Source organism: Artibeus jamaicensis, unplaced genomic scaffold (genome assembly GCF_021234435.1).
Source record: "Artibeus jamaicensis isolate MK-2021 breed Jamaican fruit bat unplaced genomic scaffold, CSHL_Jam_final contig_444, whole genome shotgun sequence".
Lineage (NCBI taxonomy): Eukaryota > Metazoa > Chordata > Mammalia > Chiroptera > Phyllostomidae > Artibeus > Artibeus jamaicensis.
In genome coordinates, this window is record NW_026521831.1 from 9,435,863 (window position 1) to 9,455,176 (window position 19,314).

At 56.2% G+C, this 19,314-nt stretch overlaps 1 protein-coding gene across 1 annotated transcript in view; it reads left to right on the forward strand.

Moving 5' to 3' along the window:
- Window positions 1-19,314, forward strand: part of CCDC88C (coiled-coil domain containing 88C) — a 110,141-nt gene that overhangs the window by 87,826 nt on the left and 3,001 nt on the right. The window contains exons 21-29 of the mRNA XM_037130217.2: window positions 626-769; window positions 2,751-2,937; window positions 4,314-4,459; window positions 6,165-6,254; window positions 7,587-7,825; window positions 13,020-13,208; window positions 15,230-15,298; window positions 18,222-18,290; window positions 18,968-19,254. Of these exons, the coding sequence (XP_036986112.2) occupies window positions 626-769; window positions 2,751-2,937; window positions 4,314-4,459; window positions 6,165-6,254; window positions 7,587-7,825; window positions 13,020-13,208; window positions 15,230-15,298; window positions 18,222-18,290; window positions 18,968-19,254 (1,420 nt within the window). The remainder of the gene's footprint in view (window positions 1-625; window positions 770-2,750; window positions 2,938-4,313; window positions 4,460-6,164; window positions 6,255-7,586; window positions 7,826-13,019; window positions 13,209-15,229; window positions 15,299-18,221; window positions 18,291-18,967; window positions 19,255-19,314) is intronic.

Below are 19,314 nucleotides of genomic sequence, written 5' to 3' on the forward strand. Positions count from 1 at the left end.
GGAAATGACAGCCCCCAAGCTGAGGGGGACGGTGTTGGGGAGGGTAAGGGCTGGGTTGGGGGTGCCTTAGTGAATGGGGGGGTGTGTGCATGTGTGTGTGTGTGCACAACTGGCCCTTACAGCTGCACGGGCCCCACCAGGCAAGCCTCCAGGCCCCCACACGGCCCGACTCAGAACGGGAGACTCACTGTGCCTGAGCTGGGTGGAGGGCTTACCCAGGCCCCTGTGAGGGACATTAGCTATTGCATTCAGCTGTGTATGCTTTTAGATGCATTCGTGCTTAGTGGACCCCCTTGTAACCTAAATGTAACTCCCTACGAGAAGGGCTTGGAGTGCAGGAAGCAGTCACTGTGTTCCCAGTGGGCTAGCAGAGGACGGCAGCTTTGATGGGACTAGAAGGGCCCCCGGAGACACGTCGCGTGGGAGGAGAACTCTGCCCCTCAGAGCTGGCCTGGCCTGGACGTCGACCTGCACATCTGTCCCCGGAGCCACTCTCCCGTTTCTCTGCTGTCCAACCCCACTGCCCGCCCATCCCCGTCCTCAGCTCTGCAGAGAAGCCGCCTGTGGGGGGGCCTTGCCGTCTTCTGGGGTGTCCGTCTCCAGCAGGCATGCTTCCCCCCGACAGGCACGAGGACATGCTGAAGCACAAGGCGGAGCTGGAGGAGCTGGAGAAGGTCCTGAACACCGAGCGGGAGGCGCTGCAGCAGGAACAGAGGACGAACGCCATCGCGGCGAGCGAGAACCAGAGGCTGCAGGGAGAGCTGGACAGGTACCCGCCCCGCCCCCGGGCTGCAGCAGGTGCTGGGATTTCTGTCACACCCCTGCTGGGCTTTAGGCCCAGTGAGTCTCCGGTGACAGTGTTTTCCACAAACCTTGTCACAGTAACAGCTGGATGGTAATGGGTAAAAGGGGACTGGAGCTGGTGGCCGGGACGGCGCGTTGTCTCAGGGTGGATAACCTCGGCCTCCGCACTGGTGACGGCAGTGACTGTACCGGGCACGGGCACCTCCGTCAGTCTCTGGTCCTCATGCACGGGTTCCCTGTGTGTGAGTTCACCTGCCCGCTGAGATGCACGTGTGACCCCCAGTCGGCACTCATGGCACTCACCCCGGGTGTGGCCAGAGCACCCAGACACCGGGGTCCGAGGTGCACGTTTGCAGCCGGGGTCGCACGGGCCTCGGGCCCCCACCCCGCGCTGGCCCTCGCACTGCCCGGGAGCGTCCTTCCCGGGGCCCCTCCAGTGCCCTGGTGTTCTGCTGCACTTTGTGCCTTGGGTGGCGGTTTCACCGTTCGAAATGCGCCCCAAATGGATGCTGAACTCACGCCGAGTAGTGTTCCCAAGGGCAGGGCTGCGTGATCCTCACGGGGACGTGCGCGGTCACTGCCGGATCCTCAGGCACGAGCACACTGGCTGTCCGTTTGTCACAGAAGGCACCTTCCTGTCTTGATCAGGGGACAGCAATATGGGCAGAGACCAGGAACCTTTGGAAACAGTTTCAGTTACACTCATTCACATTCGAGGTGACGCGATAGAACATTGTACTGCAAACAACAAGGCTGTTCTTACCCTTTTTTTTTTTTAACAGACAAGGAAATGGGCTGAGAGAGGTTAAGTAGCTCATTTGAGGTCAGCGCTCCCAGTTAGTGGCACGATCAGGATTTCAGTGCAAGGCCTGTCTCCACAAAACCTGGAGGCGTGGCCACAGGAAGCTGCTTCCTTCCTGCAGCCTTGTTGTGATATGTATGGAGGGGCCACAGACTGGGGTGCCTGCGGGGGGCAGGCGCAGTGGAGGGAGTGTCCTCGGCAGACCAGACCAGCAGGCGGAGTACACTCCTGGGCCCTGGCGGGCCCGGGCTGCTGGGTCATCCTTTGTTTATGCTTTTCTCTTCCAAGAGGCTACACATTTCAGTGGTGATAATGAACCTTTAAAATTTTTAAATGTTAATAAACTGGTTAATTAAAAAACAAGACAAAGCACCATGGTGTGGGCCAAGCGAGACACATCTGTTCACATTGAGTCCGCAAGCCTCCTGTAGTTTGAGCTTCTCTGATATAAATCTTCCCCCAGGAGCCCCCAGATGGGCGGTGGGGGTGGTGATGTCAGTGGAATCACATCATACCCCAGCATCTCATATTTTATTTCTCTCAGGAGTCGAAAGTAGAAAGGGGCCTGGAACTGGGAGAGGAGTTGGGCACAGACAGGGAATTTCAGAGCAAAAATGTTCCGATTTAGAGTTTTTAAAAGTGGGTTTTTAAAAAATCCTCACCAAGGATTCGTTTATTGGTTTTAGACAGATGCTGATGTAAGAGAGAAAAGTTAGTCTCTCACGTTGGTGGTGCCACAACCCAGGCAGGTGCCGGACTGGGAGTCGAACCCGTCACCGCTCTGGTGCACGGATGACGCTCCAGCCAGAGAGGGCTTAAAAGTGCTGTAATAGAAGAACTTTTTCCACATAGGCAGCTATGCTAAGGCCTTAAACATAAAGGATTGTTGGTTGACAGTGTTGCTCTGTGGGAGCAACGCCGGAGCCTGCCTGTTCTGTCTCCCCCAGCCCAGCGTGGGGGCACCTTCACAGAACCCCAGCAGACGTGGATTAAAAACTGCTTTTGCTCAACACCCACCACACACTTAAATACACATAAGAACGACTGAGGCCCAGAGAGGCTGCCGTGTTGTTTGAGGGAGCACAGCTGGGACGGAGCCTGGGCGTGCCCCTCAGCCCTCGGCCTCGTGGCTCTCCCCGCCCAGGGTCAACTTCCTGCACCAGCAGCTGAAGGGGGAGTACGAGGAGCTGCACACACACACCAAGGAGCTGAAAACAGCGCTGAACACCTCGCAGCTGGAGCTGAACCGCTGGCAGGCCCGGTGCGACGAGCTGAAGGAGCAGCACCAGACCATGGACATCTCGCTGACCAAGCTGGACAACCACTGCGAGGTGAGGCCTGGGCCGCTGGGCCTCAGGGCACCAGGGGGTATCTCACTGCCTCGGGCTCGGCCAGGTCAGCATGGGTCCTCACCCGCATGAAGGTCACACAGAGGACAGGAGGGAAGCAGAAGCGTTTGAACGGACCAAACACCGTGACTGGCGGGGATGCATCCACAAACACCTTTCACCTGACCTTTGCTCCCTGCATGGGCGGGCGGTCATCATTTTATTCCTGTCCTCCCCGCTCTGGGCTCACCTGTGTTACCTCATTTAATTCTCACAGTGGCCTGGGGTTCCCATTCGTACCCCTCTCAAGTCGTGGGTGGGAGCCCAGTGTGTCTGCAGCCAGAGCTCATGACTTTCCTGCCCCACCAAGCACACGGCTGCCCCAGAGCGGGTGCTGGCCCACCTCGGCCTGAAGTCAGCACCAGCCCCGCCTGGCTTCGTACAGCTGCACCAAGAATAGCGCTAACACTTTTTAATGGTTGGGAGAAATCAGAAGAAGGATATTTGGTGGCAAGTGATGTCGGTGTCCACAAGTAAAGTTTGTTTTTTTACCACACAGTCCCCCCCGTGCGGAACCTCCGTCTCTGGGGCGACTTTCCTGCCGAGACAACAGAGATGAGTAGCTGCACTAGGGACTGCTGTCCTGAGAGCAAGCCCTAAATACTTACTTTCTGGCTCTTCACCGAAAAACTGTGCCAAACCTCTTCTAGGGCAGAGCTGTCCGATAGAAATAGGATGCAAGCTGCCACATGCAATACAAAATTTCCTACTAGCCTTGTTAAAAAAGTAAAAGGAAACGAGTGGGATTAATTTTTTAAAGATTTTTAAAATTTATGTTAGTTTTAGAGAGAGAGGAAGGGAGGGAGACAGGGAGAGAAACATCAGTGTGTGGTTGCCTCTCACACCCCCCACTAGGGACCTGGCCCGCAACCCAGGCACGTGCCCTGAGTGGGCATCAAACCCTTTGGTTTGCAGGCCAGCTCTCAATCCACTGAGCCACACCAGCCAGGGCAGGTGGGATTAATTTTAATGATATACTTTATTTAGCTCATATTTAAACTATTACAGGTAACCCCCAAAAAACTTATTGATGAGATTTTATGTTATTTTTTTTTAAACGGTCATTAAGTCTTCAGACTCGGTTGTGTGTTTGCACTAATGCCACGTCCCAGCTCGGACTGGCTGCGTTTTCGGTGCTCGGTAGCCATGCATGGCCCTTGGCCGCTGGGTTGGGCGGCGCCGTTGCAGAGGGCTGTCCCGTGTCACTGGCCATGACGGCCCTCTCCGTGTACACAGTCTTTGTCTTCTGTGGGAGGTGCGCTCCCAGCAGCGGGGACCAGGGCGCCCCATGTGTGAGACGTCGGTGGTCTGTGTTTCAGCTGCTCTCCCGTCTCAAGGGGAACTTGGAGGAAGAAAACCACCACCTCCTGAGCCAGATCCAGCTGTTGAGCCAGCAGAACCAGATGCTTCTGGAGCAGAACATGGAGAGCAAGGAGCAGTACCACGAGGAGCAGAAGCAGTACATGTAAGGGGTGTAGGCGGGCACCTGTCGGCAGAGGGAGCCTGGCGTGCCAGGCACAGAACCGCCTGGGCCGGGGTGTCTTGGGGACAAGGGGACAGACAGTCTCAGTGGCACCTCCTTCCCTGCTTGTCCATGGAATCGTTCTAGGTTTCTGTGAGTAGGGATGATCGGCTCTTGTTTGCTTTTGAAGACACTGCCCACTGTCAGCAGCTGCTTAATCTGCTTTAGGAATTGAGTTCACTTTAAAAAATACCACAGTGGTTAGAGTGAGCTCTGGGGTTCAGATCGGAGGCTGAGCCCTTTCTGTCTGTGTCTGGTTTCCTGAACGAGCTGGGTCGTGGACTGTGTGTGTGCCGTGGCTGCCCTCCGCCCGCCAGTGTGCACGGAGTCCCGGCTTCGGCGTAGGCCCCGACAGGTGTCCAGGACCAGTTTCCTGGGCACCAGAAACCAGTAGGGGTGGAGGGGTGTGAGCAGAGCTCTGTGCACCCCAGGCAGATGTCCGGGAGCTCCGTGGGGCGCAGAGGGGGAAGCGTGGTGGTGGGAATTGGGGGTTCTGCTGCTGACCCAGGTGGGGAGGAGGCTCAGCAGTGGGAGGGGGCATGAAGATGGAGCCCGGCGTGGTCTGGGGGCAGGGAAGGTGCAGGGAGCACCAGAGGGAAGGCTCCCATGTTGGCTAATGAGTCGGACTCACTGGGAAGTGAGCGTGTGAGGGATGCTGGCTGACGGGGCCTAGGGAGCTGCTGCCAGAACGGAGGTTGGGAGGAAGAAGAGCCTCGGTACTGGAAGTCCAGTGGTTTGGAAGTCGGGTAATCTAAGATGCGTCTTGTGCGGTCCTCACCCCTCCGTGATGATGGGACTGTCCTTCCTTGTGACCAGGGAAGGTCAGATGAACATGCCGTCCGTCCATTCCAGGAAGGCCAGACTCCCTCCCAGCAAGCAGGGCTGCCCTCTGGCGGCCCAGGGCTCAAGGGGCGTCTCTTTGGTCCTTCCCGTGTCTTTGAAAATGTGAACTGATTTCCAACATTTAGAAATCAAGAGATTTTTGCTTCACACCCTGGGTTTCTGGGTTCTTTGAGGAAAAAACATCAGAAGATCCACCCCACCCAAGGCAGTGGCCTATTTGCTGGGCCCGGTTCATTCCCGAGTGCCCCCCCCACGCCCTCTGGGCTTCCAAGGCCCACTTTGCTCTCATCTGCCCTGACTCCAGAAAGGCCTGAGTTTGTTCCTAGGACTTGTTATCAGAGACCCAGTGTTAGTCAGAATGGCTCCAGGTCAGAGGTCTGACTTTGTGAAGCTGACTTTGTTGTTAACCTTGATGCCCATCAAACTCACCGAGGGCAGACCCCTCCCTCCCCTCCACTCCAGGTGCCATAGACCTGCACCAGCAGGAGTTAGCTCAGCCCTGGCTCTGACTCCAAGTACCCAGTGTCCAGAACCGACCTTGCCAGGAAGGCCCCGGGGTCTCCCAGCTTGAGTTTTCAGTCGGTTCAGAGCTTGCTCTCCTGAGTTGGTGTTCGGCTTTTGGCACGTCTCCTCGGGGGGTCAGGGGTCCCGGACACTTCCATCCATGTGTTCCCACCTTGGCGATCGTGCTGGTCACGGGAACCGTGGTGTCTGAATCCCAGAAAAGGACCCAGGCTGAGCTGCTGAGTAGATTTGTGCGTTTTTTTTTTTAAATCAGACTGTTTTTTTCTCTCCTCTGTCACAGAGACAAATTAAATGCCTTACGGAGACATAAGGAGAAACTGGAAGAAAAAATCATGGACCAGTACAAGTTCTATGACCCTGCTCCAAAGAAGTGAGTCGGCTTAAGTTTCAGCAGCTTAATAAACACGGGGCAGAAGATGCGCTCGGTCACGAGTAGGGGCGAACTGCGGCCAGTTGGGGGGCCGTGTCTCTGCCGGCCGCCGTCTGCGTGCAGGCCCTGCCAGCGCGGGAAGAGGGTGGAGTCTCTCAGCCCCGCTCCCTGTGCTCAGGGTTTCCCGCTGAGGCCTGGCCGCTGCCAGCTGGCCACGAGCCCTCTTAAGCAGGCAGAGAGGGCCTGGTTTTACAGCCAGGAAAGCTCTAGTATCAGGCTTTGTCTCAAGATTTAACAGGGCACGGAAAACCATGTTTCTGTTTGGGAAGGAAGCTTGGGCCAGACCCCTGGCCCCACACCCGTGGTCTTCAAACATGGGAACCTTGGGCCTTAGCTGAGTGCCTCTGGATTCACCAGGACCAGGGCGGCTTCACAAACACATTCTGTTCTCCAGAAAGAGCTGCCGCCCCGCTGTGGGCTGGCTCGGTCTCTGGGGCTGCCGGCACCCAGGCTGCAGGGCTCCCCCAGGCCCGAGCCCCAGGAGCAGGCCCTTCATGCTGTCCTGCCCCAGCCCAGCCTTGCAGGCAGAGTCTCCAAGGACCCTGCAAGGCCTCTCTGTCGGAGCCACAGAATCAGAGCTTCAGAGTCTCTGCCAGAACCTTCTGTTGGCAGAGAAACTGGGGCACGGTTGAGGACATGGAGGGGTCTGTGCAGGCACAGGGCTGTTCGGTGGCAGAGCCGGGACCAGAACCTCGCTGTGGTTCTCGTGTGGGAATGCCGCTGGTTCCGGTGAGCTGCGGTGCGCTGCTTACTTGTAATTCAGCCCACTCCTCCCTGCCGTCTTCCCCCTGCCCCAGACTCCTCAGTGCCAGGGAGGGTCAGAGTGTGCCAGCTTACGACACTTGTTAACAGCTCCACCGCAAAACGAAGAGGTTCCTGACACTCCCAGAAAATGGCATTTTCATGGGGAAAATTGCCAACAAACCTAGATCAGATGGGCCCAGCGGCACTTCCTCTATCTCGCACAGATACCCACGCACCGAGAGCTGAGTCCGAAGTTCTGTTTTCCCGAGGGGCGAATGTGGGTTTCTGCCGAGTGTGTGCTTCTGCTGCCCCTGGGTCAGTGCGGATTAACTGCGAATTATGCCCCACCGCATGAGCCCCAGACACAATGATTGTGGTGACGGCAAAGAGCACCACCATTCTAAGCCCCACCTGGACAGCCAACCTCCCAGGCTGGTGAGGGAAATCCCGGCTTGCATTAGGGCCCCAGGGACCTGCTTGGAGGAGCAGTGAGGGTCAGCTGTGTTCTAAAACCCCACTTCCAACTAGGAAAAACCACTGGATTGGAGCCAAAGCCTTAGTCAAATTCATCAAACCAAAGAAAGAGGGTTCCAGAGAACGACCGAAGTCAACTGCAGACGACCCTCCCTGGCCGCTGGAGTGCTCGGACCCAGCCTCGCCCGCGGCTTCTCAGCCTCTCAGATCGCAGCCGGAGCCCCCCGAGGCCGCCCCATCCAGCTCAAATGGCGTAGAAGAGCGAGACACCCGCAACGGGCCCGCCGGAAAAGGTAGGAGGGGCTGGCCTGGCTGCAGGCGGGCGGGGAGGGAAGGGGCGGGTCTCAGATCTTCCTCGTGGACAGTGTAGAACCAGTGTGACAGTGTGTGGGTATGCGTGTTTGTGGGTGTGCACGTGTGTGTGAAGATAGAAGGGTATGCTTCATGCACGCACATCTGCCTCCTTAGGTGGTTAACAACCAAGGGGAAATACAAACCCACGTCAGTGTTGCGCCATTTCGGCCGATACCAATTCTGGCCGATACCAATTCAGCTACTTTGGCATGAGAAGCATCACCCCACACGTATGTGGTAGGGACTCGAACACCCAGAGCTGATGTCCGCACAGGCACCAGAGAGACAGGCTCAGTGGCGTGTTCTGGGCTTTCCATGTACCCATCAAAGGCAGTCCTGTAGGGGGACCCCGGTGCACTTCACACGGAATGGGCACAAGCGGGATCTTCAGCAGGGCCCTAGGTGGCTCTGGTCTCTGTGTCACTTTGACAGGCAGGTCTGGTTTTCTCCCCCACCCTGATCTGGCCTTGAGTCCTACTGCCAGGGGGTGCGGCTTCCCTCGTCACTTAGCACGTTCGGAGTTTGCCAGAGGTTCTGAAATGGATTTCTAGTTGCACGTGCTGTGTTTCATCGAGTCTAAGAGGCTATTGGTTACAAGCGGCACAGTTGTGCACGTGTGAAAAGAAAGTAAATTGGCTGTGGCGGTGACAGTTTTGTCGCCTAGCCTGCCGTGAGTGGGAGACATGCTCAAAGCCACCTCCTCATTTCAGAGGCAGTGGGAATATGCATCTGACAATTGACTGAACCCAACCGTTGCCTTAAATAGGTTAAATTTTCAAATTTACTTTTGAGTATCATCTTATAGGTTATTTTTCTGTCTGCCTGCCAGACCTGCCTCCTGAGAAATTTAAATTTTGCAAAGGACCCTGGGACTTGTGAGGACCAGGCTCCGGCCTGAGACTGGTGTGCTCTCGGGCTGATGCTACAGCGCTGAGGGCCGGGGACAAGCCGCCTCCCGAGTGTGACATGCACGAGCCTTTCCTGGGACGTTCATGACTTCTCAGTCCCGGCGTGTCACTTGCAATGCAGAAATGCGCACACGTGCACACACACGTGTAACACTGGCATCTGCTGTTTTCTCCAGGAGACGGATTAGGTGCAGGGCTGACGAGCCGCTAAAAGACGACGAAACTCGTCAGCACCTGTTTTTATCTGGAGGGGCTCTGTTGCCTCAGGTTTTCATACTGGCTGTTTAAATTTCTTGACAACAACTTGCATTATTGTCTACGGTGGATTAATTAACCGTGACCAGCCTAATTGAGCCAGGAGAGCTTTCGGAGGAAGGTGGTACTTGAAGTCCGAACCGCCATGCTGGTTCGGGATCCAGCAGCTTGGACAGATGTTGGGAACAGCAGCCAGGGAGCGGGCGCTCCTTCTGGGCTCGGCCCCCTTGCAGTGGGCTTGCGTGCTCTCTCTGCCTCACTTAGCCCTCCTCACTGCCGGGCGAGGTGGGCGCGCTTGCCGTCCACATGTCAGAGCTGAGGAAGGGAGGCCAGGCGCCCCAGCTGCCCAGAGAAAAGTGCTAGAGCTGGGGTCCGAGCACCTGTCTGGCACGTCACGCAGCCCGGGCTCTTAACCGCTGTGAGTGCTGCCCAGAGTCAAAGCTGCTTTGGTCCCTGAGGGTGCCAACAGACTTGGGGCACCAGCCTTGACAAGTTGGTTCCTTATCCTGTAGCGTGACCTGCGGCCACCAGGTGGTGCTGTGGAGAAAGAAATAACAGAGGTTCCAGCATCTGTTTTAATCCTAAATCAGAAATCGGATAAATCAGTTATGTCAACGTAGGACATGTTCAGAAAGTTAGACCAAGGGTCTGCTCTGAGAAGACTCTGTAACTTAAAGGCTGTAAAATGTAGGTTTAGAGTAGAGGCTGCATAGGGAATCATTCTTGATGTCGAGGGTGTCTTGGTACCACAGAGAGATAGTTTGTTTTCACACTCATCCTGCCCAGAGGGGTTCCTTTAGGTGTACAGGAATGATGAGGGCTCGCTCGGGTGGGCCGTGGTGTCCAGCAGGACAGAAGCCGGTCGCTGAGCGCCCTCGAGCAGGAGCGGGGCCCCCAGGGATCCTGGCGTCAGAATGGGTGAGGGAGAAATGCTGGCCCTAAACGAATAAACATCCTTCTTTAGTAATTCAACACATTGAAATTGGAAAACAGTCCAGCGCACCGGCTCCTGGAGCAGCACAGTGCTCTCCTCACGTGCCCCGTAAGGACAGCGCCGGCGCGAAGACGCCACAGAGCAGTTGAATTGAGTCCGAGCCAATCCCAGCTGCGTGGTGGGCAGTTTTCCTCTCCCCTGGGCTGGACGGGGCTCTCATTTCCCAAGTACATTAGCCCACTTAGCGTCATTTGTTGTTATTACGCATTTCATTTAATTTGCTGTTTTGTTTTTTTTCCTTCCTCTCTTGGGTGATCCGGGGGATAACAATTTAGCCACTCAACGCAAAAAGAGTCCCTTTTTGAGAAGCAAAAGCAAGGACAAAGACAAGTCTCCATCGGCCCACCCGGCTTTCTCTAAACGCCTGCGATTCTGGTCTTCCTCTGACACTCCACCCTCCCCTAACGAGTCTGTCTCTTTTTCCGAAATTGGAGATTTCTAATCCTCTTCCTTTATCGGTGTCTTCATCACGTACCCTCCTTCATTTCTGAAATTCAAACAAACAAGCAAGCAGTACCTAAAGGCCAGAGGACCACATAGCGGACCCCTCCTCCTGACCCCAATTCCCAGCCAAGCTTAAAGTAGCCAGCGTGGATTCCGATTTCAAAAGAGAAGATGAGTTGCCACACCCTCTGGACCGTACCCCGGCGCAGCACAGTTTTAGGGGAGCTTCGGGACATCCGAGCACAGGTCCTCGGGCCAGGATGTCCCTGCCGAGTAAGTCCCCTGGCCGTGTGCTGCCCCCTCTCTCGCACCTGCAGGCTTATGTCATGCCCGTGTGTGACGCAGAACTGGTCCGTTGTCGCTGTGCTTCCGAAAATGTACGCCCTCTGTCCAGTGAGATTACTTTTTAAGATTTATTTGTAAGCCGCTAAATTTGAAACTGCTGCCCTTTTATCCACGTTCTTTGTCAGAGCACGGAATTGTTGGCTTTTGCAAGTAAGGCACTCTTTCGATGTGTTCTGTATTTTGAAGGATTTATTGCTCTGTTCAAGCATTTTGAGTGATTGCCTCGATGTTGCCTGATGTTGCCAAGCCAGGGTTGGGCCCAGAGTGAAGTCTTAGGACTGTGCTGAGATGCTCTGGCCCCCTGGATGCTGATGTCAGAACCACAGTGGACAGACAGACAGCATCAGCACGCATATCGCAGCCAGAGCGGGGGCGAGCCGGTCCACAGAGGCCTTTAGCTACTGCAGTGTTTCCTGTCTCCAGCCATCCTTGTTCCACCTCCTTGGTTTCTGCCATGTCTCTATGACCCGTGTGATTACTTACCTGTCTTCCCTTGAACTGACTCGCCATTGCCGCTTAACGTTTATTTTACAAGGAGAGATTATTATCAGTACGGTAAATGGAAAGCCAGTTTCACCATAAAAACAAGGTAACCATAAAAATAAACGTGTAGCTATTATAACGTTCAGGTCAGTCCCCGTGGCGCTGACCTGGTCTCCTGCATCCGCTTTGGGGTCCCTGGGCTGCATCGTCCTGGCCCTCGGCCCTGTCTCCCCCGCATGCTGTCGGAAACATGCATTTCCCCCCCATCGCTGCCGTGTGCTCATCTCTGCCCCCTCCGCTCCTCATTTTACCTCCACCCTGTGGACGCCTGTTCGACTCATTCCACCAGACTTGAATCTTGCTTCTCATTAAGGTTATCTTTCAAAATCCAGATTTTCGCAATTTCAAGTCATAAGATTTGGGTGCTTAAAAGCTTCTCCGTGAGTCCAGACATGGGTGGCTGAGGGGCAGGGGCCAGGGCTCTGGGAGAGTGTGGAGAGGGGCCGGGGTCTCCACAGTGGACACTGGGCAAAACAGCGTCGTCCTGACGCTGCCAGGAACCCCACGGCATTGATGTTCAACTTGTGTCTGGACCGCTCGTCCTCATTCCCACTACTAAGTAGCTGAAGGATTTGGGGGTTTGCCTTATTCCAACTTTTTAAAAACAGATTTAATTTTTTTATGTTGTTATTATTACTTTTAGGTTTTTATTTATTTATCTTCAGAGGGGAAAGGAAGGAGAGAGGGAGAGAAATATCAGTGTATGGTTGCCTCTCATGCATCCCCTGCTGGGAACTGGCCTGCAACCCAGGCATGTGCCCTGACTGGGAATTGAACTGTGATTCTGTGGTTCGCAGGCCCATGCTCAATCCACCGAGCTACACCATCCAGGGCAGATTTCATTTATTTTTAGAGAGGGGAAGGGAAGGAGGGAAAGGGAGAGAAACATTGATCAGTTAGTTGCCTCTTGCACGCCCCCAGCTGGGGACCCAGCTCGCAACCCAGGCATGTGACCTGAGTGGGAATCAAACTGGCAACCTTGTAGTTCACAGACCGGTGCTCAATCCACTGAGCCACACCAGCCAGGGCTCCAATTTTTTTTTTTTATGTAGGATTTTATTTAACTTTGACATGAGAATATGTTCGTGGCAGAAAATTCAGAGGTTGCAGGAAGGCACAAGTACGAGGTACAGACCGCCCTCTCGGCCGGTGTCACCGCGCAGGGTTGGAGGTGTCGTGAACCCGTCGCTGGGGAGGCAGCGCCCCCCTCCTCCAGGCGTAGAGGGGCCGGTTGGCAGGAGGCGCCCCCTGGGCCTCGAAGGCCACGACTGCGGGTCTGCCGTGGTCCTGGGCAGACACCGGTCAGGGTCTCGTTCAGTCAGAGGTTGCAGTGAGACACAGCTGCACGGGGCGGGTGTGCCCTGCAGTTCATTTGCTGGACTTCTGCCAACATTTACTGTGGCCGCTTGAGCTCGCCCTGCGTTGTCTCCAGCCGTCGGGGCTCCTGCTGCGCGTGACCCAGCGGCAGAGCCCAGGCCGGCCTCCCGGGGCCTCCGAGCGGACCGCAGCCCCCGCGGCGCGCAGCCCGGCTTTTGTCTCCGTGGTCCGTGTGCCCTGCTGCCTCTGCTTCCAGGCCTCCGTGTGGTGGCCCCACCGTGGTGTGGGGTTGTGTGGCCCCATTCTCAGTGCCCTTCTTTGCCCCAGGCCCTGGGGACCTAAAACCAAAGCGAGGGTCCCCGCACAGCGGCCGCCCTGACCTCACAGACGCCTCCGCTGACCCAGCCCTGAAGCCCTGGCCCTCGGAGCTGGGCTCCCGGACCTGTTCATCCACAGCCGTCACCGTGACCCCTTCCAGCTCTACCCCCCTCTCCCGGCACCCCAGCCGCACCAAAGGTGAGTCACGGGTCCCTGCAGGACCACAAGGGCTGAGCAGCTGGGGCCCAGGGTCCCTTCTGGAGACCCGGCTCTTGGGCGGGAGGGATCTCAGACGGACAGGTGGGTGGTCAGCAGGCGAGTTAAGCTGCGGACAGGCTCTAGCGTCACACAGACACGGGGTCAGGCCTCTGCCCCGTCTGTAGCTTTGTGACTCGGGGTAGGTAACGTCACCATCTGAGTCCTGACCCTCAGCCACTAATGGGGGAGGCCCTAGAACCCACCACCACGGCCCAGGAAGTGCCGGCACCAGGCAGCTCCAGAACAGGCAGGAACCAGAGTTTGGGCTACAATCAGGCAACCGTAGGGGTTTATTATCCAAGGAGGAGACTCAACAGGGTCTCTGAACTGTCAGAGTGGAGGGCAGGTGTCCCACTCTGAGAAACAAGGGGCTTTGGGGTAGGATTACGAAGCGGGTGTCTCCTGGGATGCCAGTAGCCATGTGTGTCCACACCTGCGACTCGAGAGGAAAATGCTCTTCAGGGGCTGTCTGATGAGCAAAATAGTTCGGTCAGATCCTGCCAAGTGAAACCCGGGACAGTTCAGGGGCCCCAGACACCTGAGGTGAGCCTGCGCCCACAGAGATGAGAGCTTTCAAGCGCCCATCACTGACCCAGAATGAGCAAAGCTGTAGGCGTGAAACCAGAGCAGGAGGCTGTAGAAAGGAACCGTTCGGGGGAGAGCCACCCACCCGGTTCAGTTTCTGGTTGGAGATTTACACACAATCAGAAAGGGAAAAATAAAGCTTCAAACTGAAAAAGACAGTCTGCTTCTAACTTGGAGGTGAACGTATCTGAAGAGACGACAGAAAACCGATTGCCGCGGGATGTTAGGAATTGGAGAGAGCAGGGTTGGTGTTCCTCACAGCACAGCCCGCACGGGGCTCCCAGGGCCACTGCACGCACAGCCCGGCAGACAGGCCTCATCGTTTACAAGTCGCACTTGGCGAGCCCTGGGAGGGTGTGAGCAGAGGGAGCCGAGGGCTGCCTGGCGGCCCTCCGCTCCCAGCCAGACCTTGAGGACTGCAGCCCCAAGCTGCAGGGTGTCTAGGGAATCGTGCCACCTGCCAGCCAGGTTCGTGGTTTGCTGTCCGCTGTCGGCAGCTGGCCGCCTGCCCCAGCCTCCCGGGCTCTGGGGTACAGGAGCCCTGGCTGGTCTCAAGCAGGGGCTGGAACCCCATCTTCCCTTGGACTTCTAGCAGCCTGTGTGGCGCAAGCCCAGCTCTCCTGGCGGACCCGTGGGCTCTCGGCCTGGATCCCACCCTGAGTCAGGGCCCAAGCCTGTCTGTACGGCTGCAGAGGCTGCAGGAGGGCCCCGGCTCTCTGCACACTCAGCACTGCCCACGGCAACCCCCAGCATCATTGTAGAGGGGAGCCGGGGTCTGCCGTCAGAATCTAGCAGGTTTAAGGCACACAGCATTTCATTCTTGTCACGGAAAGAGCAGTTCGCTGGTGCCCATAGATTCTGGGCTGGTTCCGGTTAGGGGCTGCTGGCGCAGGGTTCCACCTCTGGGGAGCCAGCATCTTGCTCCCGTGGTGGGTTCTTTCCTTTTCCCCCCTCCAGCCACGTGTAGGTAATGAGGCCCCCAGAGGAGACTCACTTTCACAATCCTCTGCCTTTGGTGCAGCATCGAGGTTGGAAAGGGGCCCCAGGGCACTCACTGAGTGTCAGCTCCCTCGGCTGCGCTGTCCTTAGGTAGGAACCTCTTTGGTGTGGAGTCCCAGTCACTGGACGGGTAGAAGCGTGATTTAGAGTTGAATCAGTAGGAGTTGGGAGTATGAAGCCGTCCCAGCAGAACTAGAGGCAGACATAGTACAAGCAGGTCCCGAGGGTGTCACCCACACGTCACCACCCCCCACTTGCAGCATCAGAGCCACAACTCAGGTGCCGGGCAGGAGTCAGAGGTGGCCATCTGGCAAAAGGCCCTGGTTTCCCTGTGGGCACACCAGGTCCCTGACTCACCAGCCTTGTTTTCCCCACAGGCTATAATTCGGATGACAGCCTCTGTGAACCATCCCTGGAGCTGGAGTTCGCCAGCCACAGGCCGCAGGGTGAGTGGTCGGTGCATGGTGCCCTTCAGCCTCAGTTCTCTGGCCTGTTTTCATCAACGGTACTTTCCCTTCAAGCTAAGTCCTTGTGGAAGTCCAGCACTCAAAATTGGCAAAAGTGGAGTTATGCTGAAGTGGGAATTCCTCAGCACTCCTTCCCTGCTCTCCCTAGGGGCTTGAGCGTGCAGCTTCTGCTTACATACCTCCAGTGATGTGGAAATCACTACTTGTCAAGTATCCTACTTCTGTAGGCTCTGATTTCCTTTGCTTTAAGGAAGTTCTGGAGACCCATGCAGGAAGCATTGATTGCAGCAAGGTCTCCCACTCTGATTTTAGTGGCCCAGAGTGGCTCCGAGGTGTAAATTTCCTCCAGAAATTGTTAGAAGCCCTTGCCATCCGATTTAAGCATATTGTAAATTTCTGCAGAAGAGAAACACTGCATTATACCAACCTTCTCAAAAGTGAAAAGTTGCTTTGGGTTTTTATGATTTCCGAGAAGCAATTCCTAGAAGGGTGAGAAACTCTTTGTTTAATAAAAAGAAGAAACTCTGGTTCAGCCTCTGCAGCGATCACCAGCAAGCGTGGGAGGGAGCGTTATCTCGAGCCCACCCGTGGCCTGAAGGGCTGAGTGGTGCTGACATGGGTTCCCACAGATGTGGGGGGGGACTCTGTCTGCGGGGCTCCCCTGGCCACTACGGATGAGAATAAGTCTACTAAGACATGATTTTGTTGGGGAGGAAAGGTGGCCAATCTCACAAAGGAGAAGGGCCAAGAGCCTTTTCCTCAATGGGCTTTTATTTGGTTCATTTTGCACAGGAATACAGGTAAAGCTCATCAGTCATTGTCAGGCAGTAATGATCAAACAATAGATAACAGAGAACCCTGAGGGCCTATTCTGAGTCAGGGTCAGATAGCTAAAGAGCCATAAAACTTTGAGGAACAAACTCATTGCTTACTTGGATCCTTATCATTTAATTGAGAGCATTCTGAACAAAGCAGGTTTTATAGAATTTTACATAGTCTCTCTTAGGCCCGATTGGCCTAGGGGACCCACCCTTTCCAGCACAGGGCAGTAACCCACCACCAGCATTATTTCAGGCTTAAGTCAGGCAGGGGTAGTAAGGCAGCCAAGAGACTAGGAGACTTCTTGCAGACAGAATGAGGACGTAGCCAAGCAGCAGGGGTCCACCAGCCCTTTTTGCTGTAGCCCCCAAGTCCTTCCTTGGGGCCTGCATGTGATTGTGCCTGTCTTAGGTTGTTCCCCCCTTGGGGAATCTTACCCATCATTGGCTAACCAGTCAAGCATTGGGGGCCAGTTATGGATGAGGTAAAAGAGGCCGAGGTAGCGCCCCTGCCAGGGAGATAAGCTTTGTCTCCTTAGTGGCTTATGGTCCCAAGGTCACTCACTCAGCCTTAGCCATGGGGGTGGGGACAAGGGGGCGGGGGCATTACAGCTTCTGAAACCAGGCAGGGCAGTTCCCAACACACAGACACAGGCATTTACAGCTTTGGGGTGAAGACAGGCTCCAGTCAAACGGGGACCCCACAGAGCCCTCATATCCTGATCCTGGGAGGAGGGAACAGGATGGGGGATCTGCCACCACCCTTGGTCATTCTCAGCAAAGAGCCTGATTGGCTGACCGAGAAGGATTTTCTTCCTTAGTGTTCTGATTCCTAGAGATTCTCTTGTCAGGAAAGAGAGGGCAGAGGGGTTTGCAGGGTGGGGCTGGAATAAACAAAGGTGTTTTCAGACCCATTGGTTTGTTCCACAATTGCCTTTTAGTGACACTCCTTTTTAAGGACAGGGGTGCACTGTTTAGCTCATACGTCCCCTTCTCAAAGAGGGGACACTCTTCACGAAAACCAACTGTGTTTGGGCTCACCCCCTTGCCCTGTTAGTAAACAGGTTCTCTCCCGATGCCTGCTTCGTGTGGGGTGCACCAGCACTGGGGAACCGAGTGCCCCGCAGAGCCAGTAAATCCACAGCCGACTTCGCTGGGCGGGGCAGGACACAGAGCCCTTCCCAGTGCAGTTCAGCCCAAAGGTGCACAGGGCTGCACTGCCCTCTGTCATTATTTCAGGCTTAAGTCAGGCAGAGGAGACAGAGAGCCAAGGAAATTTCAGAGACTTCTCGCGGACTTAGGGGAGTCAGGCTTCGTCAAAGCTGAGGGGCAAGGGTCCATCACCCCCTTTCTCCATAGCCCCCCCAAGTCCTTCCCTGGGGCCTCCATGTGATCATGCCTGCCTTAGGTCAATCCTCCCTTGAGGAATCTTACCCATCATTGGCTAACTGACCAAGCACTGGAGGCCAGTGCTGAAAAAAAGTGCAGAAGCAGAGCTCCTGCCAGGGAGATAAGCTTTGTCTCCTTAGTGGCTTATGGTTCCAGGGTCGCTCACTCAGCCTCAGCCATGGGGGCGTTACAGCTCCTGAAACCAGGCGGGGCGGCTCCCAACAAAAGACCCGGAAAAGCAGGCGCTTTCTTCCCTCCGGAGGGTCCCAGCTCCCGCTCCCAGGGAAGGCCGAGGCGCAGCTGCCCTGAGCACGGGCACACGCTTCGTGGCGTGCGTGCTCCAGAGAGTTCCTCACAGTAATCAGGGCCGGCTGTCCCAAGTCTCGGCTTACCCAGAATAGCCCTCTGTCGCCTGCTTTCCATGCCAGTTTCCCTTGTTAACCAAATTGTCTGAGGCCCCAGCCCCGGACCTCACAGAACAAACAGTGCAGACTGTCCTCCTGGGCAGCCTCCCTGCCTGTGCTGCATGCGCCCCGCCCTCCGGTGAGAATCCTGAAGTCTGTCTTCCCCGAGGACGTTTGCACGAACTGTGGCACAGAGTTACCTGGTGGTGTAAGTTTTTCCGGATTAGACGGCTTAGTCTGGGACGTGCTTGGTCATCGGCCCTTCAGGGTGACGTCCTCGTTTCCTTCCAGCCTCGCGGCCGGGCAGCTTAGAGAGCAGCAGGAACACGTCCAGCGACGGCTCGCCGCTCCCTCTGAAGGGTAAGCTGGCCTTCCCTTCCTTGCGCTTTTCAGACCCTTGCGCCAGACTCGGATCTTAGGCTCAGGGCTCGTATTAGTTGTCTAAAATGCAACTAGCAAGGATCTTAAAAGCATCGTGCATGTGTGTTCACACGTCATGCAGTTTCAAGCTCAGGCCTGAAAGTTGTAGTGGCTTTGGGTTCAAATCCCTTCTCCACTGACCAGCCCTGGGCTCCTGGTCGAACCCCCCAACCTCTGAGTCCAAGTACTTCACCTTCGGGAAGGGGGCAAGCACCGGCAGCTGCAATCCCAAGTGGCCGGCCGTGATTCCTTCCAAACGTCTCGAGTTTGTTTCTCGGCCCAGGACGTGGCGTGTCTGCCCAGCCGCTTGCTGTGTGTTTTGCAGGAGTGTGTGCGCTGTCCCAGGAGCTGATGAGTGAGGTGCTGACAGCTGTTCCCTTAAGCCTGAGCAGAAGTTTTCCACTTTTATTTTGAGTTATTTTGTTTTCACATGCCAGTGTAAGATTCCAGATCATTCCAGAATGTCCTTGACACCCCAGGCGGCAGCCGGGAAGCAGGTGCCCTGAGTTCTTGGGCAGGTCTCTCGTTTGCCGCCAGCCGGAGGCAGCCCACGGAGGCGGGCAGGTGGGAGCGGCAGCCTGACGTGTTCCCCGGTGTCTCCTCACCCTGACCCCCAGGCTCCTCCGACCGACTCCACGGCAGGGCCGAGAGCTTCAGCAGCGAAGACCTGGTCCCCAGCAGGGACGCGGCTCCTCCGCCCCGGGATGCCAGCACCCCACGACGCACTGCCCTCGGTCGCCAGGAGCACCCGCCACCCCGGAACGGGCCTCTCGCCCAGGAGGGTGTCCAGAAGAGGGGTGTGGCCCAGCCTCACGCAGGGGTGCGGCCCTGCGCCTCCCCGAGCAGCGAGATGGTCACCCTGGAGGAGTTCCTGGAGGAGAGCAACCGCGGCTCCCCCGGCCCCGTGAGTGGCCCAGGGGTGCCCTCTCCCTCACCCTGTCCTCAGATGGGCCAGGACCAAAGG